General features: G+C 47.2%; 1 protein-coding gene across 2 annotated transcripts in view; it reads right to left on the bottom strand.

The window, feature by feature from the left end:
• Nucleotides 1-324: 324 nt before the first annotated feature.
• GPC4 (glypican 4) overlaps nt 325-25,040 on the bottom strand; it is a 65,506-nt gene continuing 40,790 nt past the window's right edge. For both annotated transcript variants that reach the window (XM_062612745.1, XM_062612746.1), the window contains exons 3-9: nt 23,588-23,979; nt 12,880-13,045; nt 6,465-6,595; nt 6,118-6,264; nt 5,614-5,750; nt 3,435-3,610; nt 325-2,541 (exon numbers count right to left, since the gene is read on the bottom strand). In XM_062612745.1, coding sequence (XP_062468729.1) covers nt 2,333-2,541; nt 3,435-3,610; nt 5,614-5,750; nt 6,118-6,264; nt 6,465-6,595; nt 12,880-13,045; nt 23,588-23,979 — 1,358 coding nt within the window. In that variant the 3' untranslated portion in view covers nt 325-2,332. The remainder of the gene's footprint in view (nt 2,542-3,434; nt 3,611-5,613; nt 5,751-6,117; nt 6,265-6,464; nt 6,596-12,879; nt 13,046-23,587; nt 23,980-25,040) is intronic.

The following is a 25,040-nucleotide window of genomic DNA, read 5'->3' as shown; positions in this document are numbered from 1 at the left end:
ACTCTCTTACGTATGAACACTTCTGCCAAGAAGGAGGATGTTGGAGATTCAGCCCCTCCGAACACAAGGGCTTTTGTTCCCCCATTCTCTGAGTGCTGAAGAAGTTTAAGTCGCTTTCCTTTCTTTTTCTTCATTTAACTTTGCTGGCCCGCCAGCTGGGTGGAAGCCAGCGGGGTTATCCAGGCAGCCCTCACTGTGATGTATTTACAAGGGGAGTGCATCTAAGGTTTGTTTATTTCAGGATCCAAATTCAAACGGCTCGAACCATTTAACTAATTAAAGGGCAATCAGAAAATGCCATGAAACCAAACAAATCAGGAAAAGTCATGGAAACCATCAGCAATATTTAATGCAGAAATTCGCTTTGTTAGGGAACTGAGCTGAAAGAAAACAGCTGGATGGAGTTCAACCCTCTAAATTAAAAACCATCTAACAAGGTCTATAGGGATAACTCTTTCAGCTACATATTGGAAACCAGATTCACTTCTACCAAGTCCGTGTAACAGCACTCAAAGCTAGAAAGGAAATTCCTCAGAACTGAGGTAGTTTCTAAGCATCAGCACATTTCCCAATGCCTCGCAAGGCAACTTCGCTATTTACAATCCATTTTTTCCCACACATAAATTGAGAATTTTCCCAATGTTATAGTTCCATGATTTAGCTTCTAAAGAAAAATAATCCAGCCAGAATCTCCCTACCTCTACTAACAGCATGTTTTAATAAATAACTGGCTACTTCTAGTAAAATTAAGCCTCCAGCATTGCTTATACCGGCCAAGAATACTCCTCCTTTATAGCTTTGCAGCAATTTGGTGTGAAAATATAAAGTTGAATGTAATGCTGACCCTGAGCTAACAATAATGCTTCAATATAAAAATAGAAAATCATCCTTACAACACGAGGGTGGAATGGAGCACAGCCTCCCTCTCCGGATTGCTCCCCCGGCATCCAGCCAGACCCAAAGACTACCTAAAGCAAGAGGAGATGTGCAGAATGATTTTGAGTCTTTCCAAAGCCTTTTCTTGTTCTCCCTAAACTCTTTTAAAAGCTATTTCATCTCTTGTCTTAAAAAATATACATTTCTTTTATCAGTGAGTTGCTGCCATCCACCACAACACTGTTCCAACTGCAGAAGCGCAGGTAAGGAGAGGAGGGTGTCTCGGGTGATGCCGAAAAGCTGCAGTCACTGGGAATTGGCTCCCAGAAAATCAAATACGTGGAAAAGGAGGAGTTTCAGCCCTACCAGCTCCAACTCGGATTTGCCTGCACCAGTGCCATGGGGCACTGCTCACCTGCTCCTTTCCTCTTGTCCCCCATGGGAGAGGAAATCACAACTCTTGCACAAACCAATCCAACACCCCTCCCCTTCCCTCCCACTTCGCATCCCTCAAAACCAAACCAACACTAAGAGCCGAATCCAGCATTCACCTAACACATTTGCAGACGAGATACATGTTGGCATTTGGATCTGTGAGACGACAAGGTGCTTCCAACTGAACAAGTTTAATGCCTTATTCCCAAGGGGGATGCACGTCAGGAACTGACCTGCAGAAGTTACAGCTAATTGCAAGGATCCCGGGGGACAAACGACAACTCTTCCCAGTGCCTGAAGAACCGGAGCTCTCCGTAGTCTCTTCCAATTTCACCAAACCTCTTGTTTCTTTACAAGTACAACCTGCTCCTGGCATTAATGCCCTGTGCAAGCAGGCCACTTGGCACACTGACCAGCTCTGCCTTTGCCTCTTGTTATACCGCAGAATAAAGGCAAATCACTTCCACCTCTTTCCAGATAAGGCAACCAACATAATGTGGATAAATGGGAAGTTAACTACATGAAACACGTTTTCTGCTTGTTGGGCAGTTGGTTTTTCTTTCCCCCCATTAGATAACATGATAAATAAAACCTGCTTCTGTACAGATAGTTCTCATTTCGGAAACACAGACTTGTTACAGGCCAAGGAGACCCCAGGGCTCTTTCGTTTTTGTAGGAAACATGGTAAAATAAAATAAAATTAAAAAAAAAAAAAAAAGAAAAGTGATAAAGACACAAATGCAGAGCTAACTACAGGCTTGTATATACATTTCTGTTATCCACCTCTCACATGGATTCTTGGTGAACGGGACAGACTGGTACCCCCCGGTCCTGTTATTCCCAGCATACCAAGGGAAAAAAAAATAACCAGTATCTTAAAACCAGTGGCAACATAGTAAAAACTGTACACCGTTGTCCATTAACTTAAAAAGCCAAGTCCCTAGATGGTATAAAAGTGAAAGCAGGTGCCTTCTAACTTTGATAATAAAAGTCTTTCCCCCCCCACCCCTACGCTGCACAATTATCTCCATTGTCTTTGCACAGCCAAGAGGAAGATGCTAAGGAGCAAGGCTGCTTGTGATAGACTGCCCCGGGCAGCAGCAGAAGTGTTCGCGTTCTTATCGCTCTTGGTGGAGCTCCCGGTGACTTCGGTGGCGTTGAACTCGAACTCCGAGGAGCACTGCTGGGGCTCGCAGCCGCTGCCGCTCTCCTCCCCACTGCTCTCCTCGCCTGCGGGCACAAACACGCGTGTTACCCTCCCGTGCGGGGCTGCGCGGCTTCGGGTAGGGGCGGGGAAAGGGGAGCAAGTTGGACTTGATGAGCTGGAGACAAGAAGGATCCCTAAGGGGAGACCTGAGAGCAGCTCCAGTGCCTGAAGGGGCTGCAGGAAACCTGGAGAGGGGCTTGGGACAAGGGATGGAGGGACAGGCCAAGGGGAATGGCTTTAACCTGCCCGAGGGGAGACTGAGATGAGCTCTTAGGCAGAAGCTCTTCCCTGTGAGGGTGCTGAGGCGCTGGCACAGGGTGCCCAGAGAAGCTGTGGCTGCCCCATCCCATCCCTAGTAACATGCAAGGCCAGGTTGGATGGAGCTTAGAGCAACCTGATCTACTTGAAGATGAAGACAGGACAAGGGGTAATGGGTTCAAACTTAAACAGGGGAAGTTTAGATTGGATATAAGGAAGAAGTTCTTTACTGTAAGGGTGATGAGGCACTGGAATGGGTTGCCCAGGGAGGTTGTGAATGCTCCATCCCTGGCAGTGTTCAAGGCCAGGATGGACAGAGCCTTGGGTGACATGGTTTAGCGTGAGGTGTCCCTGCCCATGGCAGGGGGGTTGGAACTGGATGATCTTAAGGTCCTTTCCAACCCTAACTATTCTCTGATTCTATGTCCCTGTTTACTGCAGGGGAGGTGGGCTAGCTGACCTTTAAAGGTCCCTTCCAATCCAAACCCTGCTATGGAAACAACCCTCCTCATACACCCTGTCTTAGACACTTGCTCCCACCCTCTTTACTAACACACTTCCTCACAGCTGACGCTTATCCAGCTGCCCCATGTCAGCCTGAAATCCAGATAATAAGGGAAAACAAGGAAAAGCAAAAGGCAAACAACAGCAAACATACTTATGTCAATGAAGTCGACATCATTCCCACTATAGGCATTCTTCAGCTTGTTGGTCATCACCCGCAGAGCCATGATTTGCCGGCGAATCACCATGTCTGGCTTGGTAATATCAACTTCCACCTCGGGGTTATTCACTTGACTTGCTAAGCCGTTCCCAGTCACCGCAAAGTCATACCTGCAAAGAAACCATTCCTGCTGGTACCAGAGCTAAGAATCCTCCCAGAGCCCTTCTCTGCTTTCTTACCCCACCTTCCCTCCCTGCAGCCTGAACAACCTGTGGAATTAAACACGGGTTTCATACAGCCTGTGCCACAAAGGCAGGGGAAAGACAATTTTCTCCCCAACTTGAAAAGAGAAGGAGATATGGGGTTTGCAATAATAATGGCTTACAATAGCATAAATCAGCTTGCTGCAGGCCACAGAGCAAAACAAGCTGCTGAGGTGCCCACATAGGTGGCACTTTTGGGAAAACAACCTTTGGGGCTACAGTTATCCCAGGGAAACCTGTAGTAACTGTTGGGGGCAAGAATATCATTCTGCCTTTGCATAATGGACCTTAACCACCAAGCTGGGGTATTAAACGTGTACTTCTCACCACGCAGCCATGAGATGCAATTTCCCTAATAACCCCAGCAGGAGAAACATCGGTGATGCTGAAGGTAATGTAACTATGGCAGAGAAGAGCTGAGCTGCTGGTCTGAAGAGTGCGTGTTTGGGTCTGATCACACCTGTGGCCTCTTGGCTTAAAAGAGAGACTAAGCAACAAAACCCAACAGAATAAGTCTCCTGAAATGGGTATTTCATCTTATTGAGCAGGGATATGACACTTTTTCTCCCTCCTCCAATTACCTGACTTACACGAAAAATCATCACTTATGAGAAGAAAACATTTCTTTTCTTAGTTATGGTGCCAATAGCAGTACCATGGGAGAGAAAAGACTATCAACAGATCCTGGAGACCAGGCAATGAGTTACAAGCATACATCCAAAGGACTCAAATGCACCCCTGTATATGGAAAGGTTGTTTATTACTACTATAAGTGATGATGGTGGTTTTGTTATTATTTGTGATCAATATTATGTCTCAAAGTAGTCAGAGAGCCAAAAGAGAAACCAGAGCATGGAAAGCAACTGAACTTTGGGCTTACTGGAGCCACAGAGAAAAGGGGAACAGCAAAGCAAAACATCTTGCACAACCCACATAGGATGTCCAGCCTCCTCTCTGTGTCCTTGCCCCCTGCTGCCAAGTCTCCATCTCTCCTCCTTACTGGGGCCAGCTTTGCATGAACACTGGGGAGACCTGCTGTGAAAAGCCCTGTACAAGCTGCTGAACAAGCCCTCAGGGGGGCAGAGCCATTCATTTCTTGTTGCAGACACTCAAACCATCACCCTGGCCAAGCAAGGCAGCTTCAGGCACCCACAAAAGGGTGCAAAGTGGATGTGGGATGGCTCAGTCCTGTGCCCCAAAACTACCAGGGGTGAAACCTGCTATTACTTAGAAAAACTGCTGGAACAGCCTGGATGACTGATTTGTTGGGTTTTTTTTTGTTTTAATGGAACATCTTGGATATTGCTTATTTCCTCAGTAAGCAAACAGAAAAAAAACACTTCTATTTCCAAACTCAAACTCCAACAGTTACATAAACCATATGACAGAAAACCTTTGGCTCATTCATGTGTTGGCAATTTCTTCCTTACAAGAAAAAAAAAGAAATAAGGTTTGTAACTATTTTTCCATAAAAAGTGTGCATGGAAAGCACTGCCCCCCTCATGCCACTGACCTCTGCAGTGGAACAGAGGACACCTGACCAGCCTCCATCTCCCCTTGCTCAACTGGGCAACAACACGAGCATCCCCACTCTGCAGCCGTGATACAGGACTTTGTATAAATCACCTCCCCAAACCCATGAGCAACCACTAACAGGGAGGTTTAAGTCCGAGAGGAGATGCCATATCTGGGTATCTATACTCAGCTCTCTCCTTTCAAATAAACCACCACGCAGAGCTTGGACAACCCTTTAGCTTGGTGCTCAAGCTCTCCCATCCACAAGAAAAAGAAGGGATAATGGCAGCAGCCTATCTCAGGGGAGCTGGGATCAATCCTGTAGGAGAAGAGCACTTGGGGAAAGACTGGGGTGAGAGGGAGAGAGTTAAGCAGGGGCAGCAGCATGGCCAAACCTGCTCTTGGCGCTCCCATTCCAGCACTCATTCTCATTGACAGTGCCTACAGACATCTTTTCATCGTTGCAAATGTTGCCAGGGAGAGATGACCAAAACTTTTTGGCTTGCTTCAGCTTCTCTTTCACATCAGTAACCTATTAAATAAAAAAAAAAGAAAGAAAACAGGACATAATCCAGAATACCAAACGCTCATTAAAAGTGAAGCTGGAAAGGTATTTTTTATCACAACAGACGTGTATAGGCCAGATCTTCAGGCTGCGTGTTTTGATGGTTGATTTACTTCTTTAATACAAAATTAAACACCGCTCCTCACACATTACTCATGAGCCAAGCCTTTAAAACAGGCCCTTTTCTGACATAGAAGCGCTGAGGTAATTCACGTCTAGAGCCATGGGCAGATTACACCCCTCCGAGAGCCGAGACAGCCAAGGAATATTAAGAAACCCTATAAATTACAAGTGGAAAATTACACAGGGGTGCGAAGCAGGACCAGGCACTCACCAGCCGGTCCAAGCTCGTGCCGGCGGCTGTGGTTGGCCTCTCCTCCGGGTTGTAGGGCCTGAAGCGAGCACCGAAACCGCTTTCGGAGATGGAGCGCGCAGCCCGGCCCTGGGCAAGGGGTTTTGGCTGGCCGCATCCCTGGAAAACCTACACGAGAGAAGGAAAGGGTTTTATGAGGTGAGGTCACAAGAGCCTCCCTTCTGCACGCTCCCACCCAGCCCCTGCCTTAAATAATGCACCAGCTGTATACAGACTTGAAAGGGCATTAAAGAAATAACCCATTGATGAGAACAGGGAAATAGAACACAGTGGATGAATAAACCAAAGCGTCCCCTTGGCCCATTTACCTTCTGGGACACCTGCATGCTGTTCTCCTGCATGTTCATGATGGCATCTGAAATCTTCACATCAATGGGGTCCATGACTGACTCGATATTGAAGGGACCCTCCAGCCTCTCTGCTACCAGCAACATCGAATCTAACACAGAGAGAAATGAGGGATTTTAATGGAGGAGCTTCAAGACTAACAGGTAACAAGGACAACAGATGGAGCACACAGATGTTCACCACCACAGCGTTGCTTCTGACCGGCACACATAGGACAGTTAGGGTTGGAAAGGACCTTAAGATCATCCAGTTCCAACCCCCCTGCCATGGGCAGGGACACCCCACAGTAAACCATCTCACCCAAGGCTTCATCCAACCTGGTCTTGAACACTGCCAGGGATGGAGCATTCACAGCCTCCCTGGGCAACCCATTCCAGTGCCTCACCACCCTTACAGGAAAGAATTTCCTCCTTATATCCAATCTAAACTTCCCCTGTTTAAGTTTGAACCCGTCACTCCTTGTCCTATCACTACAGTCTCTAATGAAGAGCCCGTCCCCAGCATCCCAGTTTGCTCCATTACCAGAGCCATCACCAGGCACTTCCAGGCTGCCAGCCCCGAGCTACAGGCTCATATACATCAAAAGCCATGTTAAAGGAGAGAGAACCATCGCAGCCTGCCAACAGGCAGCCTGTAATCAGCTCCTCCCATTAGAACAAGCATTACTAACACCCTCCTCTCCATCCTCAGTTATTAAAGGATGTCTTGTGTCATTTGTTTTTCAAGACTGCTTTCAAAGCCACTGGCTTCCTCATGGTGCTCCTGAATGCAGGACACCAATGGGAAAGGGCTCAAGATGACCATCATTACCAGCTCTCCCTAATGGAAAGCTACAGGCTTTGCCATGCCTGGGGAAGCCAAGGGATTGCACGGACAATTTGCACCAGGGAGACTGCATGAGACCAGGGTAAATGCTGTTTCTATACATATATATACATACACACACACACACATATATCTCTCTGTATATACACACCTCATTGTGCACTGATGATGTCTTTGGCACACCTCTAGGCAAGGGGAGATGGAAAAGTCCCCCAGCCAACACTAGGTCATTCCTCCCGTGCCGACACGCACGTCCTCATCAAATACATCATTAAACCCAGCAGCTACTGAACATCCACTGCTTCCTCTGGGAAATTACTATTGGCATTAAGGCTTTTGCTCTGCATTGCATTTAAGCCCTCTCTCTGGTTCTCCTCTAGAAGGTGCCTCCAGGTACACACCTCCTGCTAAGCACTCCCCTCTCCTTGCCCATCGCAACCTTTATTTCACATCAGTTTTCACCACGGTACCTCCACCCCAAAGCACACTGTTTGCTCGTCTCCTCTCCTGCATCACTTCATGATGCTCCGCACAAACTCATCGTTCCCCAGTTGCATTTAATTCTTCATTTTTTCCTAGCCTGTGTGATGTAGGAGGCCAGGGCACAGCCTGTTTCTTCACTCTAACCCTGAAGAAACCCTTTCCTGAGGAGCTCCTCCCCACTCCTGCTCCCTTCCATTAAGGAGAAATGGGCATTTCCCATTTCTGTTAATTTCTCTTGCAAAGTTTTTCTCATGATGTTTATCCTCCCAGTGCAGAAGGTACTTTCAACAAGCAGAAAACTGATGGGGGCTCTGGCTACCTCTTAAAGCCCTATAAAGACATTCCATATACTGCACAATTTAGTAACAGCTCTGCCTTAGTGCCCAAGCCATGTTAAACTACACTAAAAAAAGCCATAAACTGATGACAAATAGAAAACTAAGCTACTTTTGCATTTAAAATAGGTAATAATGGTAATGATAATAATAATTATTATTAATGTTATTCAAAACCCCATAAACTGCAGATACCTTCCCAGCCTGTAAACCCACTTTTTAAAGACAACCCAACTCAATATTGTGACGATTTGCTGGCTGTTGGTTAAAGGTCTATCAGCTGATCAACCCCATCCTAAGCCCCAAGGTGCTTAGGAGGAGCTGGAGCCCCCAGGAAGCCTCCTCATCCCGCAGGCACACAGCACCAGCATCAATGACAGAGCTGCTGCAGGGCATGGCTAGAATTTAGCCATCAGGGACTACAAACAGGTCTGAACTAAATGCATTAAAAAGAAGAAGGTGGGGGGGGGAGGGAAAGAAGGTAATAACAAATGAAACAAAGAGTCTTAGACTGTATTGTGGTGGGCTCCAATAAAGTGATGCTTCAAATCTCTGAGTAATGACTGCTAGCATGAATATACCATTGTGCCGGAGGGGAGAAAAATGCTTTTGATGTGCTACCAAATGGAGACTTTTTGTAAACAAGTGGAGCACAACTTAAATGTGTTCATCACTGTCAATGCTTTTGGGGGTTTTCACACGCATAAAGAACATCCCGGCCCGGCTTGGGGGAAGCTGCTCATTTCAGATAAAAATATTATGAGGGGACAGAGAATGAAACACACAAAAACGCAGAGTTTCAACCGAAACAGGAAAACCCGACCCAAAAATCATTCCATTTTGTCACTACTTCATTCTCCGAGCGGCCAGGAAAGGCCGCAGATCAATAAAGTGTTTGTGAAAGCCTGAAAGGAAACATAAACCCCAATTCTTCTGGCTGTTTGGCATCTTTGTAAACTTTGAGCCGGGCAGGCCATCCACAAGACCATGGGAATGTAGAGCGAATTGGGCCCTTTGTTAGCAGGGGTGCCATGGTGTTCCGTGTATCACAGCCCAGGAATGCAGCCTCCGCTTTGACTGCCCATAGAGAAAATGCATTCGGCCTCCAGCAGAGCTGCCAAAGCTGCCGAGGAAAGATAAGGAGAGTAATAATTGGAGCGGGGATTGATACTGGCAAGTAAGGCTAAAGGAAATAAACTTCCATTAGAAAGAAAGGAGGAGAAAGAAAAAAGGAAAAGGGGGGGGGGGGCTCCACCTCATCCACAGCTTTGATTCTGAAGGCATCCTGCAAGCTCCTACCTCCCACCAGGAGCTGGCTGGTGTCCCCACCACGGTCGTGGTAAGCAGTGATTCCCCCCCAGCAGCCACGTCTGACATCCATAAGGTTGGCTGGGGCTCAGGATAGCGCTGGCATCACAGCACACAAGAGGGGAGGCACGCTGCACCAACACCAGAAATGAAGCTTCCGTGCAACTCACCTCTCCCAGAGTGATTTTCCCATTACTGGGAGAGAGGAGTTGATTACAAATATCAGTGATTTTTTTCCCAAGCTCTGGTGCAAAATAATTGCTATTTATAAGCCATAGTGAGGTGCTTCACAAAAAGGAAAGTCTGGCAGAGTGAAAAATGCACTGAGGCCATTTATTACAAACACACAGCATGACAAAGAGTGTTTCCTCCCTGTGATGGGGAGATGGAAGTGGATTTAAGGAGGGAAGCCCCCCCCCCTCCCAACCCACACCACATAGCACCATCCCTTAAAGACCCTTTTCCTCCTGCATACATTTGTCCTTGCTACTGGCATTGAGACAATCCTTGGCAACAAAGCACCTCGCTCTCATGAAGGCAAGCAATTCTTTGGCATTGTGGCCCCAATAATCAGAAACCCACATCTTCAGCCTCACTGTCTGACTTGAAGAACAAAAGGCAGTTTTCAGTCTTAACCCCAAGATCTGATTTAAAAGGGGAGGGAAGGAGGGGGAAGACCTTGACCATTCATTAACAACAATCTTTTCTTAAAGGGGAAAAAAATGCTTTGCACACAAAGTCGCGCTCCAGATATGTATATAGAGAGCCTGAATTTGACATCTCCGAGCAGAATAAACCTTGGAGGGGAGGGGGGGAGATACATTTAAGAATAAAAATGATGAAAAGGCACTGGAGATTAACACTGTTCATTCAGGAGAGCTCCAACCCCTGCAACAGCTTGTTTGAAACAAAGTATACCCCTGTCTAATTGGGGTAATTGTGTCAGGAATAGAGGGCGAAATAATTCAAATAGCTAAATGGGAGAAAAGAGTACAATTCCCTCATTATTTCCCACACCATAACCTTAAATGGCACTTTCCAGAGGTAAGGAATTAAAAGTCTTCTTGTCCCAGAAAACCCCACAAACTTCACATCCGAGTTTGGAAAAGCTTTACATAAATGACTCACGTACAGACCCGCTTACACACACGTGAGCATTTCATACACACGTGCACCCATTCACATGTACTTGCAGCATGTGTTCCAAGTTCTCCCATTTAACTATCTTTAAATTATGTTGCTGTATTCCAAAGCGGGTTTTGACACACAATAAATCACTGCCATCGTTTAGCACTTCAACCCACTGAGCCCGTGCAGGTGGAGGGGGGTTTTCTTTGTTGGGGGGTGGGTTTGGAAGGGCAATTTGGGGTTTTCTTTATTGACTCATTTAAACCCTCCAGCCCCTACACGCAGGAGATGTGCGACACATGCCCTGCCCCAAACACCTGATCTATTTAATTTTACTTGCTCAAGGGGCAAATTGAGATAGAACCCACAAATCAGGACCTGGTCAGTTGTTCAACTAAAGATAAGGCAGCTTAAGTTCTTGGTGCACTGCAAGAACCAAGCAGATGCTCCCAATAAATGTAACGAAGCTTAATACCATACTCAAGCCATGAATGGACAAGAATTCCCAAGAGGAATTCCTCCCCTGGGGAGGAAGCCCTGCTAGAAGAAAGCTTTGCTTCCAACCTGGAATCGCAGTTATTTATATTGTCCTGTTTAATAATCTTCATTATTGCATGAAGTCGCTGATCAGTCTCGTGTGACAGGGCTCGCTGGCTTCCCCCAAGGTTCATTTTTAGCTGCATACCACCTACAGCAATTAGCTGCTTGTGCTTTTGTCTGGTTTCTGGCATTATGCCCTTCCCTTTCATGGGATTCCTCTTTTCTACTTGGACTAGATGTCTGCAAGTCTCCTGGCTTTGAGCTATTTCAGCAACAATTGTAGCTGAAATGCTTAATATTCTCATGAGAAAGAGGGCTGGGAGGAATGGAGGGGGGTGTCAGCCTCCCAGAGAACCACTTGGAAACCCAATTTAGTGTCACGTTGAACTCCCTGCATGGAATGCACAGGCAAAAAAAGGCCTTCTGAAAATAACACCCTGCACACATCCAGTTGGTGCAGGCAAAGCAAAAAGCCAGTGTGCAAAACAAGTCCTAAGATTTAGATCTAGCCTGAAATGCCAATTGTCAGCAATTTCCCTTCTTTTTAATCTCCCAGCTCAATGAAAGGGGGAGGCTTTCTAACAGCCTCTTTTTGCCATGTGCGGGACGGGAAGAGTACCACAGACAGTAGCAGCAGACACTTCACATGTGCACTTCATCACACATTAACTGGAGTGAAGTGAGCGCTCCCAAAGGATGCCCATTCACAGACAAATCAAGCCTCCTGGAAAAGGAGCCCAAATGAAAACATTTAACATTATCTATTGCCTGTGCCCCAAGACATGATGCATCATCGCTTCCTGAGCCAAGGTAGAATGTAACATTTCAGTCTAGATTTCGTGTATCCAATAATACCATTTCTAAACACAAAATTAAGAAAGAAGAGGAAGAAGATGGCAAAAGCACTCACACAGCATCATGTAAACCAGCGTTCAAAAGGATGGCGGCCAAGCACCAATGAGCTGTTTAAAAACCAGATTCAGGCACAGGTCCCATTCAATGGTTTAATGTAAAACACAGGCCCACAGCTTTTCCCAAAGCTCCCCATGGCTGGCGGAGAGACTCCAGGCTGCTGAGCAAGAAAACTGGCTTCAGGAAGGACAGCCGATGGTGACAGGAATGTATAAGGAGCAGTATGGGAAAAACAGCTTGCACACAGGCTTGGCCAAGCAAGAAGAGATACTCCAAGCCTACAAGCACGTGGCAGCTCCATCCTTCTAAAGCTTGCTGCAACAGAGATCAACTGGCACAAGAAAACTCTCATTTATTTAGGAATGATTCTAGGTACTTGATTCTACATGCTTTTCCTTTAGGTATTAGGAAAATAATATCCTAATATTATATCATATATATCCTAATAAAGAAATTCTTTATTGTGGGGGTGCTGAGGCACTGGCACAGGGTGCCCAGAGAAGCTGTGGCTGCCCCATCCCTGGCAGTGTTCAAGGCCAGGTTGGACACAGGGGCTTGGAGCAAGCTGCTCTAGTGGAAGGGGTCCCTGCCCGTGGCAGGGGTTGGGGCTGGGTGAGCTTTAAGGTCCCTTCCAACACAAACCAATCTATGCTTGTAGAAAATGAACATGAACAGCAAAAGGTGTGGAAGCAAAACACATACAGAGGTGTGGAAGGAAAAGATACCCATCACAGACACCTAAAAAACTCGCTATAGCTTAGCTCAGCCACCCACAAAAGCCATTTAGGTGAGGGATGTGGCATCAGCACACACTGACATGAAGTTCTAACCCATATTATCTCACCCATAAAGATATTCCACTCAGCGTCCAAGTCGCCTTGGTTGGCCAAGCAGCCTCTCATGACGTTAAAGCAGTAGTTGTAGCAGGGTTTCACCGACACCAGACCTCGGCAGTGGGGGCAGTACATCATTTTCAACAGCGCCCGTGTCCCCTGCGGCGTGGGGTTCACCTGTACGAGACAGAAAGGGGAAAGGAGAACAGAATTAGTCCTTGGTCAATACAGCAAAACCCCTATGCATTTACCCCAGGGTGGGTTGGAAAAGATCTGTGCAGAGGAGATGCAATGTGGTCGGGCCCCCACCCTCCAGTCAGAGCTCCCCTTTACGTGGTCCAGAGATCTGGGGAGCAGATGATGGGTTTGCAAATACACTGCAATGCACCTTGTGCCTTGTGGGACCTGCACAAGGACAGGCACCCCGAGGGGCCACGCAGTGCTCGAGCAAAACGTGAGCAACCCAAAAGGCACGACGCAAGGCTGCATGATCCAAGTGCTGCTGCAAACACACACTGAACATGATGACGCTGGGATGTCCTGGGGACAAAGCAGCTGACACGGGGTGCTTACCTCTGTCCCTGCACCAAACCCACCCAGTGTGCCTGCCTTCTCCTTGGCAATGCGGCTCTGCCCAGACAATTGCCCAGCAGGGCTCTCCAGCAGAGAGACCAGCTCCTTTATCTTACATGCTGCTCCAGCAACACAGCATTTACATGACACATACCCGGGTTCATTTACACTCAGCACTCATCATGCTAAGTAACACCATTCCCCACACCCAACCGAGGTGGCAGCTACAGCCAGCAGATGAGGACAAGCCGGGAGGACCCTCGAAGCCCATGTGCAGCCACTGGGCGTGCAAGCGGAGCTATCTGCAGCAGGCACGTCACCCCCTGAGCCCTCCACAGGGCTGTTTTCCAACGTGACTCATGGTCATTCATGTTTGATTCACTCCCTGGCCCAGCTTCAAAACATTCATTGAAACCATTTCCACCCAGCCGGTCTGAGGAGCATTAGCTCCAGCATCACGTACCAGTGCCGGCCACGTGGTGGGTCCATCTAAAGCACTGAAGAGAGAAGCTCCCCAAAGAGCAAGTTTAAGTGTTAATTAGTCACACATGAAATGGAAAATTAAGATGCCATCAGAGATACACTGACAAAATAGAAGCGGTTTCTGGTGTTTAAAGCAAATGTGCTCAAGACTTCTTGTAAGGCATTTATGGAGAGCGCTGTAAATAGGTTACGATCCAAGACTGTGCTGAAGGAGGAGACACACACACAGCCCTAAGGAAGAGAGAAGTTATTCAGTACAAACAGATGGAGATGGGGATGGCCTCCACATCTTATCTGCTGGAGGACTGAAATCAACTTCATGGCAGAGGACAACGGGACTGAATGGCGCAAAAGGAGACTCGAGATAGAAAGCTGTTTGTGGTGATGGAGTCTCACTCAGATGCTTCAGAGCATATATATATATATGTATCTCTGTGTGTGTGTGTATATATATATATATATATGCATATAAATATATTTGGAAGGCGCAGCAGGAGCAGGAGCCCCAGCAGAAAGCTCCCTATTGGGGCAGGGTAGCTTTAAAGCTGAGCTTAGTTCAAACACTGGGAAGAGCTCAAGCAACAGAAATCAGCCAAATCAGATGATTTATAGTTGGAAAACTGAAAACAGACAAATGTAAAGATATCATCTGCCATCCAGATGGTGCAGCCTTTGCATAACAAAAAAGTTGCAGGGGGAAGAGGGAACCAAATCACATATTCCACCCAGAGACAGAGCTCTGAAGGATGCCCCAGTTTAGCAGCTTAGTCGTTTGTCTGATAAAACTCCCTTCCTCTGTCACTTGGTGGAAGGTGCCAGGACCTCCACACCTAGTCCTTATGGCTATGAGCAGATCCCAGCTATTCTAGCACTGCTGTTCCACATCCCCTTTGGATGGGATTTCCCCTGGAAAATGCTGATAGCACCAGCAGGTGCCAGAGCAGTTTGAAATGGGACAAGGACAGGAGACTTCCCCAACCCTATCATGGAAAGCTGTAGTCCTATGAAAGGGATTGCCACACAGCAGTGACCAAGGAGGACCCTTCCCAGCTTAGGCTCCAAGCTCGCCCCATCAGTGCTGAGCGGCTGCAATCCTGCAGCATCCCCCCCCCCCTTGATATTTCATAGGGGTTGATCTCTATGAATCCCAACAGATGCAGTGGAAACTGAAGCCGCTTTCCCACATTCCACAGCGGAGGACATGGGATGGTCACTTGGGTTAGATCCTTTGAACAAAGACCCTGGATGATTTTAAAAGCAAATGGGTTTTGGCTTCCTTCCTCAGACAGGTTTGTGTCTCTGCTGCCCTACACAGAGCTGAGTAGAGAGTGATGGCAGAAGACAAACCCCAGGCAGCAGTGACCAAACCGAGCGCTCACTACTGATGGATGTAACCCACAGGGAAGCTGTCTGTAACAGTTGTAAGTGAAGAGGAAGACAAAAGGGAAATCCATCAGTGCAGCTCTCGCATTTGACGGTGTCAGGAAGCAACAGCAAGGTGCAAGGCAAGAGGAACTCCAAGAGAGAGTTTTGGGGAAGATTAAGAGCAATTACAGCCCATTACAATAGTGATAAATGCTTCACTGCTGCCCATCACTGCAATGAGAACCCTAGCCCTGGCAAGGGGCCCGGACCCGGTCCGGAGCAGCTCTGGATCTGTCAGTGGGATGTGCCATATGTTGCACTGGCAATTCTTCACAAGCTTTTCATGTTCCCTCTGCCACACCAGGTGCAAGCTCTTAACACACCATTGTGTGTAACAGTAAACCCAGATACGCTTTGTTCTGGGGTTGTGTTTATCTTGGAAAGCAACTCGAGTTCATTCAAACTCTACTCTAGAATGACCCTCAAAACCAAATAATCTCCTTTCTAATAAAGCAGAGTCCCAAAGAAAGCTTTATTTGCTGAAGAGGATTTACCCTGGTAGATTTGAGCGCAGGTAGTACTACCCTGCAGTGCACAGAGCCTGTAAAACCTTCTAATGGGAGTAAATGCACTCCAACCCCTTCCTTTTATCTTGAGAAATTTATCTGCTTTGCCTGGAGTTCCACGCCACTGCAGCAATCCATCACCCTGTGGTTTCATCATGTAAATTACAATTTGTCCAGATCTCTATGCTTTGTGAAACGTGAAGATTAAAGGCTGCTAACAGATGCGTTCTGGCACCAATCTTCACATTCTTATCAATCTTGCTCCTTAAAAATACAGATTTGCACACAACCCCCAAGAATTAAGTGAAAAGCAAACAATTTGAATGTCTCACATCATATTTATTGAGATATTCCCTGTGCTGGTCTCAGCTGGGATAGGTAATTCTCTTCCTAATACCTGCTGCAGTGCTGTGCTTTGGTTCTAGTCTGGGAATGATGCTAGTAACACACTGATGGTTCAGTTGCTGCTTGGTAGCACTTACCTTGAGCAAGGACTGTTCAGTCTCACGTTCTGCCAGTGAGGGGGGGCACAAGAAGCCAGAAGGGAGCAGAGACAGGACGCCTGACCCACACAATCCAAAGGGATGTTCCATACCACAGCAAGTCATGCCCAAGATATAAAGTGGGGGGAGTTACCTGGAAAGGACCAACTGCTGCTCAAGTCAGGCTATGTACCGGTCAGCAGGTGCTGAGCAGTTGGATTGGGCATCGCTGCTGGCCAGGGTTTGTTTTCCCTTTCTCCTTTTAGTTTTACATTCTCTCCCCTTGTTATTTCCCCTTATCATTATTATTAGTAGTAGTATCATATTGTACTCTACTTGCTAAACTGTTCTTATCTCAACCCGCTGGTTTTACATTCCACTGCGTTTAAACCACAACACCCCCGCAGCTCACCCTGATGGGTGAAGGTACAAGCATGCTCTTTTAAAAATAAGATGCTCTTGGTACAGTACAATCTGGTTTTTGTTGGTACCTTGTCACACCCACCCCATGCCACAGTCTCCCGCAAGGGAAATGCTTTGCTTTACATCCTTTGCCTTTTCCAGCTCCTTGGCAATTGCATCTGGATTCATACATCCCGTAGAAACTCCACCATTAACATACGCAGCTATCAAGTGAAATGCCTTGTTAACAGCCTACCACAAAGCCACCACAACTCAAAGTAAACCTGTCCTTGCAAGTTCAGAGAAGCAACCGGTTTCTTTATCCCCACTTCTTCCTAAGGCAAGGAATAGCTGAGGAAGGATGACAGAGCTCCAACCATGGATGGTCCTGCAGGGAGCTCCCACCAGCTGCCAGCCAGCCAGAGCCACATTCTGTTCCCTCACTCTACCCTCAAGTTAACATTAAGAATGTTAATAACAACATTTAGAAACCTGTCAGCTTTATTTTCCCAGCTTGCACAACGGCAGCGTTGCCATGCCAGCAGCACAGCCACCAAACCCCATAAAAATCCAGCAACTTGAAAATAAACTGTGGTGAAATCACTTTTGATTTATACTGTTTCCTTTGCAAAAATAAATACGTAAATGAAAATCAGGGCGATACTGGATACGGAAGACCAAAGGGATCACTTCTCAGTGGCATGGATTTCCTGATTTCCGAAGCTAACTCCAAAGCTGACTGAAGGGGCTGTGGGATGCTCCAGGTGAGATGCCCGTTGAGACAAGTGTTCTGGGACCAACACAACCTTCCTTGCATCACTTCTTCCCTCCCTCGGTGTTGTGCAAGAGCATCATCTTGGCACACACTGGTCCAGACACTCGGCTCACTGCAAAGCAGATCATCACTTGGGAGGCTCTTGGTTTGCTTCCCCACCCCAAATATTCCAATGAAAGTGTTTTGGAATTAACTACGCCTTTAACCAATTTTCTGGCCTGGTGCTAACACATGAATAATTTCAAAAGCATCTGGTTCAACCACACATTTGGGCCTCCAAAGCCTTGCACAAAGGAGCATATTTAGGAGGGGATTTTGGGAACTGTGCAGCTCTGTGCCTCGGTATTCACTGATGGTGACATCTGCTGCAGCTTTGTCTTGTGCAAGGAGTAGTTCAAGAGTGCATTTATGCTTCATTTCCAACTTACACCTTGTTTCCCCACATGATGTGACACTGCAAGAGGAATAGCAGAGCTCCTAAGAAGCACACCACCAGTTGCTCAACCTGCTCAGTCGTAATATTAACGTGTCAAAAGGGGAGCGAGTCTTGCTTGTCTCCCCCATCAGCACCCACAGCCCACGGGGAACAGAGGGGACCTCGGGGTGCCAAGTCAGCATCTCCTGCTCTGTGTCCCCAGGACCAACGTGCCTCTCACACAAAGCCTGTTCTCCAGTACCTGCCTCTCCCTGACCCAGACACCCTGCAAATACCCAGGAGCATTGTTTGCTTTAATGAGCAAACCAAGGAGAACATTTATCTTGGCAGCTACACCCAAAACCTTCCTTAGTTATCCCTTCACCATGCTCTCAAAATTAGCAGCAGAACCACAGAGTGGGACAGGAGGCAAGAAAGGAAGAACCACCCAACCAACAAAAAAAAAGGGAAAATGAAATGGAAAACCAACCAACCAACAAAAAACCTTCCCAAAAAACAGTGGACTGAAACACTCCTGCATGATGCCATCAGCTCCAAATCCACAGCCGCAGCCAGGCGCACTCTCAGCCCCTTAAACCCTGCTCAAGCATGCTTTGAAGGCTATGCCTAGCGCAGACCCTCAGATGGCTGGAGCTGAGGCAGATGCAGCCACATTCTTGGCAGGTCTTCTCAGGGTCATCTTTGATGTGGAGAAGTGCTTGGTATTGTTTTCTGCATTGATGTTTGCCCTTGGCATACGGAAGGCGATGTCCTTGTGCAGAGCAGCCCCTCGGTCTGGCCCCATGGCTTGTAACTTGCCACCTGGACAGCACTGGAGGTCCTTCTGCAACGCTAAAAGGGCTCCTCCTGGCTGTTTCCCAGTTGCCAATGGAGCAGCAGCATCTCCCCCCACCTCGGCTCCTCTCTACACATTCAAGCAACACATTTCATTTGTCTCACTTCCCCAGGAGGGTTTGCTCTTGCCCAGAGGTTGCCCAGTGTCACTGGGTATAGAAATAGGAACTTCTTGCTGGAGAAAGGATTAAGGTCACATTCCCTTTAAGTCAAACCAAGGGCAAAAACCACCCAAGGGGAGATTGGACCTTTGCTTTCTGACTAAACTTTTAGATACACCAATGGTGCTCACAAGGAGCATAACTTTTACTCTAATGGGATCTCTGTGTCTTAACATTTTTTATCCTACAGGCCTTAATTCTTACTCATTCATTGGTTTGTTACTTTTAGCACCACTTCACCCCATCCCTGGCAGCGTTCAAGGCCAGGTTGGACACAGGGGCTTGGAGCAAGCTGCTCTAGTAGTGGAAGGTGTCCCTGCCTGTGACAGGGGTTGGAGCTGGGTGAGCTTTAAGGTCCCTTCCAACCTAAACCATTCTATGATTCTCCCAAGCTAATGTCTGGTCCACATCCAGCATCCATGCCAAAAAGGACTCGGGAGATGCAGCTGGAGGTAAGGGAGCTCACACAGGTCAGTGGTAGGTTGGTTTATGCAGGCTCAGAGCTTCAAGTTGCTCTCCATGGACAGATGCTTCACTAGAGCTGACGCAGCTCAGATCAAAAGAAGTTAAGGCTCTAGGCTTCTCGCTCCAGCTCTGGGAATGCTGTGGGAAGGCAATCACCAGTGTCCCCTCCGCAATTCTCTTCCATAAACGGTTTGAAGAAAATTCCCTACTTGGCTGCTATCATCACACTTCATTAAGGGAGAAATGCTGATACGAAGGAAGCTGAGCCTGCTCCAGCCCCCGTGAGCAAACATCCCTGCAGCTTCCTCTAGGCTCTCAGTCTCTTGATGCCAAAGGGGGGTAGGTGTATTCCTCATAGAAGCTGTGCTCCCAGCAGTTCCTCAACCTATCAGACACAAGGGCAAGAGGAAAAAGTGGTGAAAGAACTCCAAAACAACAGTTCATCAGCATAAATCTCCTGGAGGGGCTGCAGAAAACTCGCACCACCACTGCGGCTGCAGGAGGTCCCATCTGCAGGTCCCCATCTGCAACACTACGGAGAGATGGCAGCACAAACACAGGGATTCGATGTTGGGTGCCTTCATCCTTCACGTGCCTCTGCTGTTGACCTCATCCTGCAGGGCAAGCAGGGTCCTCCCGAGCTCAGCCCTTGACTTCACCACCTTCTTCTCCCCCCACAACAGGGATCTCCATCCTGTGCCTATAGTTGAGGGCACTTTGCCCTCAAAGGTGTTATGACCCTCGACCAGGCCGTGGATTTAATCGCTTGTAAGTAATTATGGGAACATCCCTGCAGCTTGAGAACTGCCCAGTTGCTGGTTCTCATCCTTTCTTCGGTCACTCTGGGCTCTGGCCTGTATTTGCTCCTTTTCCCCTGCCCTGGCTGGGGCAGGAAATGTCACTGCTGGCAGCAATTTAACCCGGCTGATTTCAGTGCTTGTCAAGGGCTAAGTAGCAAGCGAGCAATTAGGGGATGGGCAGATTTCCGTCTCCCCAGGGCAGGGGCAGCAAGGTCACAGAAAGCACCAAGCATCAGCAGGCAACAGAGGGGAAGGCTGGAGGCCCCCAGCCCCTTGCAGCCCACCTCAGATGCAGGACACATCTCCAGCAGGCACAAACAGCATCCTGGGATTTCTTCTCAGACCGGCTGTTCAGGATGGAACTGGAGGATTTTGTACCTTTGGGGTCCAAAGGAGGGAATTTGAGAGGTGAACACTCGAGCATCACAAACTTTGTGGTTTTTAGACACAGTCTGAAACAAAATCTGTGCTTTCTCTCAGAACCCAATAGCTCTCTCTCTGGTGCGTGCTTGGGCAGCAGCACAGAGGTTCTGAGCCATCCAAGGCTGAACTCAAAGTCATTTTGGCTCAGCAATCAAGCACACTTGCAGCTTTTCAATATTCTCACTTCTTTTCCCCCATCGCTCCCAAACTCACAATACCTTTCTAAACGCATCTCCCAAGCGAAGATGTAAAAACACACAGGATCATTAAAAAGCCATCAAGGCTGTTCTGCTGTAAAGTGCTCTTCCCTCTCCTGACAGCACCCCAGGAAAGTAAGGAGCAGCTGGGCCTTGCAGTACTTTGGATTTCTCCTCCTGAGGATTTTCAATTAAGCATTTTTAACTTGCTTGTTACAAACCGTGCTAAAAGGAAAACTCATTTGCATCACTTTGGACATTTTTTCATCAATAGAAGATTTACCCCTCAAGTTAAGCCCTGGTACAAGCAGCCATCCCACTACAAGTCCCGAGTAAAAATAATAAGGAAGCAAAGTCAATAGAGTCATTATACAGAGCTCAGCAAAGCCGGGCTAATCTATATGTAATGTGGGAAGCCCCAAAACACAACCGCAAAGCAGCAGGCTTAAAAACAGCAGCTTTTAAACTCGCAGATAGAGTTTCCCATTGTATCCTGCAGAAATGTGATGTTAGATTTCCAGTGAATGAGATTAAAACCCTACAGAAGAGATTATTATTCCTTCTCCTGCTGCAACCGAAGCTTATTCGGCAGCAGGGACTTTGGCTACTGCTTGGAAAAGTCAATCTGTTGCAGGATTTCCAGGGCAACTTGTGACAGTGAAGTGGGAAGCGCAGGAACTGCGATTGTCCATGACACGTGAGCTGTTTTTGCAGCTGAGTGGGTCTCTGGGTAGCTTTCCGCACTCGAGCAATTCATTCTAGGGCTGAAAGCAACTCTATACTCAAGGATCTTCAAAGGGAAGGAGAAATCACGACACCACCTCAGCTCCATGACTCTGATTCATAACAGATGCAGGGGACCGAAGCCCTCGCTGTTCCGTGTCAAGTCTGGAGACGTTTTGATGAATTCTGAGCAGATGGAGCATAAACACGATCCCCCACCCATGCACGTTCACTGCCTATCAAGTGATTGCACATTCCCTAAAACCTCGCTAAGGCTTAACACAGACTTCCCACCCGAATACTTCATCCACATCCGGCAGCGAAAACCCCAATCTCTGAGCACAGCATCTGCCCCAGAGCCAGAAACAGGAGCCACCAAAGCTGAAACCCCAACCAACAGGTCTTGGCCAGTGACCTGGCATGGAGACATCACACTTGGCCTCACCCAGCACCATCCCATCTTCCCACCACAGGACAGTGTCCCTGAGGCTGAAGGATTTTATGGTCTCATCAGAGGGACCCCTATGTCACCCATGGAGCTCCACAACAGCCATCCTCAACCAGTGGCACGTATACATGTCTATCCCAAGAGCCCACACTATTAGATGGGGAGTCATTGTGTCCAGGGATCCGCCACCACTAATGCACAACTTGTCCCTGGAGCCTGGATATGGCAGCGCTGCCCTTGCTAATATCCTCTGCCCTATCACACACATGCAGGCTTATCACAGGCTGCTTTTTCTCATTTTTCAAGAAGAATTAGCATGGAAGCAGACTTTTTCCCCTTTCCAGAAAGACAGTATTTTAACATTATCCCTGCAAGTCAAAGGAATTGCAATGGTTATCCCTCAGTGATGCTTCTTTTGCTGCCTCCAAAACTGCAGTCTGCTTCTAAAAATACCTTAACTCCTTTCTTTTCTGGTTTGCCTTTCCTTTTTCCCCTTTCCTGGGTGATTCAAGCTACTGCCTGCTCTTTCAGCCTGCTGTTTTATTACTCCGTAAGCAGGTAGAGAGGAAGTAAACCTCTCTCTGCCCAATTCAATGATTGTACCAAATCTTCCGGAGCCCACAGGAAATTAGCTGGGTTTGTTCAAAGGAAATCACAAATATTTGTTATCTTGCACATCACTTTAAGGGATTATTGACTACACCTGCTCCTTAGACTAAAATTAAAGACAGATCTTATATCAAAAGAAAACGTCACCCCATTTAAACCACTCCAAAGTGGTTTCTAAGAACAGGGAGGTAAACATACAAGAGAGCAACACACCACAGCTGTTTGATCCCCCCCAAATGACTTGACCATAAAAGTCTGGGGTCTAACTTGTGCTGCATGTGTGGAACTGAGTACAACTGGCTCCTGCCCTCTGCATGTGACTCTGGCTTACTGTTATCATAAAAGCACTGTTTGCTCTCCCCATGCCTGGGAGCAAGGAGCAAATAACCAGCTGCTCCATAATAGATGCCCATAGCATCCATGACTCACTGTAATTTGAAGGCAATATTAAGAAGAAGACAGGGCCACTACACAAGTAAACATGGTTATTTCCATTGCAGCAGGCATTTAATTTCCTGCTTGTTGCTGTTCCCTAGACAGGAGGACAGCATCAAGCTGGGGAGCATCCCAGCAGCCAGGCTGCAGCACTGGATGGTGGTGTCCCCAGAATGTGAACCTACCATGCACGAATGTAGCGCTAGGACAAGTGGTAATGGGTTTAAACTTAAAGAGGGGAAGTTCAACTTAGATATAAGGAAGAATTGGAGGCTGGATGAACCTGGAAGAACTGCCAGGTTGGATGGAGCTTGGGCAACATGGTCTAGTGTGAGGCACCCATGCCCATGGCAGGGGGTTGGAACCGGACAAACTTAAGGTGCTTTCCAACCCAACCCATTCTATGATTCTTTGCACAGCCTACATCAACAGACTTTGGTCCTACCTGCACTCAACTGCCACCAACACCTTTAGGTACCCAATCAGGACAACAGGGAAAGACACTACCCATCACATGGGAATAACCACAACACGGAGCTCACCGCGGACACTTTGCTCACAACGTCCCTTGCGACGGCGAGGCCCTGCGCGAAGGTGCGGGCAGCCACGAACGCTCGCGTCACTTGGAGCTTGAGCTTCCGTGGCACGTCCCCGAAGGGCTTCAGCTGCTCCGTGTACTTGCTGACGCACTCGAGGTACTCGTCCGTGAAGTGGTACTGGGGGTTCACCAGCCGGAACATGCGCTCCAGCAAGCGCGCCCAGAACTCGTTGAGCATCTCCTCCAGGTTGACGTTGCCACCGACGTAGTACCGCTTCAGCTCCACAAACAGGTCCTTGAACAGCTCCGAGTTCTGCATGTACAAGCGGCCGTACGTCCGCACGAACATGTCGTTCAGGGACTTCTCCGCGTTTTCGAGGAGTTCCTTGAAGAACTCTAGAAGGGGAAGAGAAGATCCGGTGAACAGGAGTGTTGGCACATGCTACAAGCACTGCTGAGCTGGGAAACTCACCACAACGAGACCATCGCCTGCATGAAATGGAAGGTTAAAGGGCTCCCTAAAGAATTTCACACCATTTCTAGACCTCAACATTTTGGGTTACTCTTCCTAAACCAACCCTCTCCAGACTGGAAGACTTGCAAGAATGAAATCTCTTGCGATGCAAATCTGAATCCCATCACACAAGTCAGGAGATTTAAGGTGCCTTCAACCCAAACCATTCCCTGATTCTGCAATTACCACGAACCCTTTGCCAAGGAGATTTGGTGTAGATGAGTTAAAAGTAAAGTAACAAGCAAGTAAAGTAACAAGCAAGTAAAGTAACAAGCAAGTAAAGTAACAAGCAAGTAAAGTAACAAGCAAGTAAAGTAACAAGCAAGTAAAGTAACAAGCAAGTAAAGTAACAAGCAAGTAAAGTAACAAGCAAGTAAAGTAACAAGCAAGTAAAGTAACAAGCAAGTAAAGTAACAAGCAAGTAAAGTAACAAGCAAGTAAAGTAACAAGCAAGTAAAGTAACAAGCAAGTAAAGTAACAAGCAAGTAAAGTAACAAGCAAGTAAAGTAACAAGCAAGTAAAGTAACAAGCAAGTAAAGTAACAAGCAAGTAAAGTAACAAGCAAGTAAAGTAACAAGCAAGTAAAGTAACAAGCAAGTAAAGTAACAAGCAAGTAAAGTAACAAGCAAGTAAAGTAACAAGCAAGTAAAGTAACAAGCAAGTAAAGTAACAAGCAAGTAAAGTAACAAGCAAGTAAAGTAACAAGCAAGTAAAGTAACAAGCAAGTAAAGTAACAAGCAAGTAAAGTAACAAGCAAGTAAAGTAACAAGCAAGTAAAGTAACAAGCAAGTAAAGTAACAAGCAAGTAAAGTAACAAGCAAGTAAAGTAACAAGCAAGTAAAGTAACAAGCAAAATAAAATCAAACCATGGAAGAGTCCATTGACACAAATACATTTGGGCCATTTCGGAACAAAACTCCACGCTCCATGGCCTTGGGAAGGA

Source organism: Pezoporus occidentalis, unplaced genomic scaffold (genome assembly GCF_034315485.1).
Source record: "Pezoporus occidentalis ecotype Australia unplaced genomic scaffold, CSIRO_AGI_Poc_V1 ctg161, whole genome shotgun sequence".
In the NCBI taxonomy this organism is placed as follows: Eukaryota; Metazoa; Chordata; class Aves; order Psittaciformes; family Psittacidae; genus Pezoporus; species Pezoporus occidentalis.
Note: the sequence above shows the minus strand (reverse complement) of the source record. Positions and strands in the feature narration are given on the sequence as shown.